Raw genomic sequence first — 5,032 nt, forward strand, 5'->3', positions numbered from 1 at the left:
ACGCTTCCCGCAAGACATCATGAACGAGGAACAGTTCTTCGCCGAGAGGAGGGCGGAGAGGGAGGAGAGGAGGAAGGAGCGAGCCGCCTATCGTGAGGACAAGCAAACGCGGAAGGCGGTTGCTAAATACAACATCGCGCTAGGAGATGCGTCGTCCTGGGACTCCCGCGACGAGCGGTTCCTTAACGCCTACGCTCAGACGTCGGAAGAGGACATCACCGAGGCAGAGTCCGAGTCAGAGAATGACGAGTAGTAGTAGTTTTTCGTTTTATTTTGTATCGTAGAAGCAGGCTATGTGACGAACTATGAATTATCTATTGTAGGAGAAGACTATGAACTATCTACGCATTTTGTATTGTAGAAGCAGGCTATGTGCCGAACTATCTCCATATTTGTACTATCAGAACGAAATATGTATAGAATCTTAAGGAAAAAAAAATGAAATATAACGCGCCTGCTGAAGCGGCTCGGGCACGCTTTATTTTGCGGCGGCCGCTGGAGCTAGCGCACTGCCGCGCGCAAAACCTGACTCACCCGGCGCTGTATTCTGATTTTTAGCGTTTTGCGGCTGGTGGAGATGCTCTTAAGACATTAACAGACTTTAGTGGACACCAGTCACACCACAACGATGACCATGTATTGCTATCAAAGTATCAATCGATCTTCATGGCGTCCATGATGTTCTTGCCGTCGAGCTTGCTGGAGACCACGAGCTTCACATATTCCTGGACGCTGACACTCCTGTACCGCGGCTCCCCGTCTCCGACGACCTCCTCCAGCGGCCCGTACATGGTGCCGAACCTCCCACTGTGGAACGTCGCGATGGACATCCGCTCATGGCGTGCGTTAACCACCGCCCTGTGCTCGACGCTCCTGTACTTCCCGTTGGTGAACACCTCAATCACGTCGCCGACGTTGACGACGAGGGCGCCGGGGAGCGGCGTGACCGGGACCCAGCCGCCTTTCCTCCTGATCTGCAGCCCGGGGACCTTGCTGACCTGCAGCAGCAGCGTCAGCCCGACGGCGTCCGAGTGCGGCGACAGGCCCAACACGCTGTCCACATGCGCCTCCGGGCAAGGCGGGTAGTAGTTCATCCTCACTGACTGCGACGCGGCGAGCCTCGTCATGTCCGAGTGGTCTCTCACGCCCAGGTTCTCCGCCATGGCTCCCAGCAGCTCACCTGCCACCCTTTGCACCTCCGTAGAGTAGTTCTCCAAGCAAGTCCTGCCACAGCAAACAAATCAACGGGAGCTTGACGATGATATGATTTTCTTCTGTCAGTTGATTATCCACTTACTTGAATGTGGAAGGGTTGGACGGCCAGAGGCGGAGATCGCGGTAGGTGGGCGGCTGCGTGAGGAGGAAGAACATGTCCGCCCAGTCGAGCGTCTGCTCCTCCGAGACGACGAATGCCTGGCCGTACCCCTCGATCTCTCCGGGCTGCTGCGCAAAGGCCGTCTTCTCGGCCAGCGGGAGCGCGAAGAATCCCATGACGTTCTTCTTCATCTCCTCCACGGTCTCCTCGGGTATCCCGTGGTTCACCACCTGAAAGAACCCCCAGTCCTCGCAGGCCGAGCGCAGCCTGGCGGCCTCCTCGTCCCGCCCGCCGGCGAGGCCATCCGGATTGAGGAGCCGGCCGAGGTCGATGATGGGGACGTGCTCCTGTTCTTCGCCGGCAGGGGCGTCGGGGCGCAGGTCGGCCGTGTTGGGCTGAGGCCGCACATAGCGGCGGAGGAGGGTGGGCGTGACCGCGAGCTCGTCGGGCCGGCCGGCGAGGTCCTGCACGTTGGGCACGGGCAGCGAGCCGCCGAGGTTCCGCGGCTTGGTCTCCTCCATCGGATCAGGTAGATAGACTATTGTGCTTGCTCGCTGCTCACCTCGTCAGTGATCGATTTATCTTGCAGTTGCAGGTGAAAGGCGGCCGGCACGTTTGTCCTGTCCGGAGTCATGTGCTCGTGGCGTTCGCCACGTTGAGGAAGGAGACGAGATCGACCAACAAAACTGCTAGCTGGAGTAGATTGCAATAGCTAATTGAGCTGTTGTGCAAATGCCAATAGAAAAGGTCTGAGATGCCGACGCGGTAGCTACTACCACTTTTGTTTGCTTGTAAAGAGGAGAAGAAGGGAATCACATCACGCCCTCCTGTGTGCTAGCTTTTTTATTTTTTATTTTGAGGGGTTCCTGTGTGCTAGCTAGATTGATATCTAGAAGGAACCTAGTGCAGTGCAGGGCAGGTCCTGAGGTCAGAAGGGGGTGCTATGTACTGGGTGTGGCTCCAAGGGCCTTTGGTCAAAGCAACTCTAGGAGATCCAGCAAAATGTTGACCCACAAAACGCGTTTGCAGTTCGCGCAAAATCGTTTTTGCGGGCTGGCGAGGACTAGCACAGATGCAGACCCCAAACGGACCCATATAAAAGTATATTTGCGGAATATGCTTTTTTACGGGTCGAATATGCGGGTTTTGCTCGGGCAACAGCGCAACGACCCGCAAACAAAAAAACTGCAAATCTGAAATTTGTCATAGGGTTTCACAAACAAGTTCAAATTCAAATGACATAAACAGTTTGCGCGCGAATAAAAACGAAGTTCATTACGCAAAAGAGGGCATGCAAAGGTATGCACCCATGTCCGGCATCATCTTGGGGGTCGATCTTCACTCGGCGTCATGGAGTCCATCTTGAAGTTCATCGGCGCCACCGTAGCCACCTCCGTCGCTTGTTCCAACTCCCGCACCGAAATCATCCACATTGCCACCGTATGGAGCAGAGAAAACATCACCGGAACTGGCAGACGGACCGGCCGAGGCGACCATTCTCCTCTTCAAGATCTCTCTCCTTGCCATATCATGCCATGTTTTGGTAACGTCGTCCATGTCATTGTGGCTCATTGACATGATCTTGTTCTCTTCGGCGAGCAACAATGACAGCGATTTGTTTTCAGAGCAACAATGACAGCTTGATCTTCCAAGATGGTGTAGTTCTTCGATCTTTGGCTTTTCCCAGCTTTTGCTTGTGAATTCTCAAACGCTTCCGCTTCGATCTCCGCCAAGTCGTCCGCACAACCATGATCGTCCACGCCGCACTCTGTTTCATTGTAAACGAAAGGTTCGAAGGGGGCTTGATCAATGTCAACCGCGTTTGTGTCCAACAAGTTCACGAACTCGGTTGTTGCATTGTTCGAATCACCGCTATACCGAACGATAACAAGTCATGAGCTATCGAAAAACAATGGCGAAAATGAAAGAGAATCACCAAAGTCCGAAGAGATATACCTTCCGGCCATTTCGTCGAACACCTCGCTCGCGGGGGGAGCAGCACCGTTGGACGGCATCGCCGGAGCACCTCCTTGCGGGGGGATGGAGTGAGAGGTTGAAGAAGATTTGTTCCTTAAAGTCGGAACCTTCCTCCGCTTTGCGCCCGCGGCCTTGCCGGCCTTCTCCGCCGCCGGCCGGGATCGCACGGCAGCATTGCCGCCCGGAGCGCGGGCCATCGCGGCGGGGGCAGCCGGATTCCCGCCCTGCACAAGCACGTTGCCCTGCCGCTTGCGGGCAGGCGTGGCGTGTGCTTGGGCGACGCCGGCGGGGCCTAGATGGCCGGCGACAAGATCCGCCCGAGGGGAAGGGGCGTGCGCGACCTCGACGGCGACGGGGGGCAGCATGGGGTCGTCCATGGTGGCGAGGGACGGCCGGGGAGGAGCAGCCGGAGCTTTCGGAGAGGGGGCAATGGTGACGGAGGGTGCGGGAAGCGGAAAAGGGGGCGCGAAAATGTCCCTCCCGCCAAATCTCGCGCCGGATGGGGGTTGAGCTCGGGTCGGCCTCCCAGCCCGTGAAGATAGAGGTTGGGAGAGAAGATTTGCCGGGCCCCGCAAAACTTTTTGCGGGCCGGGGCGTTTTGCGGGGTCTGCTCGTGCAGATTTTTCGGCCCCGATCCGCAATTTGGCGGTTATTTTGCGGGTCGGGGCGTTTTGCGGGGTCTGCTAGATTTGCTCTCATCGCCTCCCATGACCCCGTGTACGAGTACGACACTGTCAAAAAGAATGTAACCTCGTGTACGTGTATCTCTAGCTAGCTTACGCATCTACACCGTCAGCTTATTGTGGAGGAAATCGATCAGGCAAGATCTGTCAGCTTGATGTGAGCCTGCGTCTCGGCGTGATTTCTCATGGTCGTCCTCGACGAGTTGGCTCGACGAAAGTAAAGCCGACCCCGAGGCAAACAATGGCCGAAATATTTTGGTATTGCTGGTACCATTTGTCAAGAACAACCAGCAAGAATGTCTGATGCGATTTGGTGCAACCCAATCGATACAGTCTGCATCAAGCTTTTGTTTTTGTTTCTCGAGCAAAAGAGAGGCTTTCCCTCCGATTTCATATTAGGAAACCATTTGTCTTAAGCGAACTACAAACGCTACACACTCCAACCCAAGCAACGAAACTCCCAGCTAGACAAGGTGCTATTTTTTTTAACATCAGTACAACACAAGAACTCATATACATGCGCATACACTTACCCATATGAACGCACACACGCACACCCTACCTCTATGAGCACCTTCGAAAGACTGAGCCGGCATATCATCTTGAGATTTACGAATTCACCGTAGGCACCTCGTCATCAACGGGAACGTTTTCTCCCACTGAATGCGCATCGCCGAAAATCCTGAAATAAATACGAGCACCAGGATTTGAGCCCTGGTGGGCTGGGGATACCACAGTCCCTCTAACCATCCAACCACAGGCTGGTTCAGAGACATGGTGCTATTATAGACACAACACTGCAGGGGCCAAAACAGAGCGACAAAAACGACTGCTGGACAGCAACCTGAATAACAGTTTCACCAACCAGCACAACGCAAAAGGATCAACAAATCAACGGAATAGAACCACCTGGGAGCTAAACCCAATAACCTAACTTCCTTTTTTGCGGGGTAATAACCTAACTTCCAGGACTAGCAATGTCGAAGGGAAATACCCTTTGGTTTCTGGGTATACACTCCATATAGAAAATAATAATGACTATTAAAAAAACTCAAAA

At 54.3% G+C, this 5,032-nt stretch overlaps 1 protein-coding gene across 1 annotated transcript; it reads right to left on the bottom strand.

The window, feature by feature from the left end:
- Positions 1-395: 395 nt before the first annotated feature.
- On the bottom strand, positions 396-2,043 carry LOC123080144 (S-norcoclaurine synthase 1). Its single transcript, XM_044503032.1, has 2 exons — positions 1,298-2,043; positions 396-1,224 (listed from the first exon to the last, which is right to left on the bottom strand). Exons 1-2 carry the CDS (start codon positions 1,834-1,836, stop codon positions 654-656), a joined length of 1,110 nt encoding a protein of 369 aa, XP_044358967.1. The 5' UTR covers positions 1,837-2,043; the 3' UTR covers positions 396-653.
- Between the last annotated feature and the right edge of the window lie 2,989 nt (positions 2,044-5,032).

This window comes from Triticum aestivum, chromosome 3D, assembly GCF_018294505.1.
Source record: "Triticum aestivum cultivar Chinese Spring chromosome 3D, IWGSC CS RefSeq v2.1, whole genome shotgun sequence".
In the NCBI taxonomy this organism is placed as follows: Eukaryota; Viridiplantae; Streptophyta; class Magnoliopsida; order Poales; family Poaceae; genus Triticum; species Triticum aestivum.

What these genes read in the sequence shown, in the direction of transcription:
- LOC123080144 (XM_044503032.1), bottom strand. Translation starts at nt 1,836, where the DNA reads ATGGAGGAGACCAAGCCGCGGAACCTCGGCGGCTCGCTGCCCGTGCCC. An exon ending in TCCAACCCTTCCACATTCAA is followed by an intron (nt 1,225 to 1,297) that starts GTAAGTGGATAA and finishes TTGCTGTGGCAG; the next exon opens with GACTTGCTTGGAGAACTACT.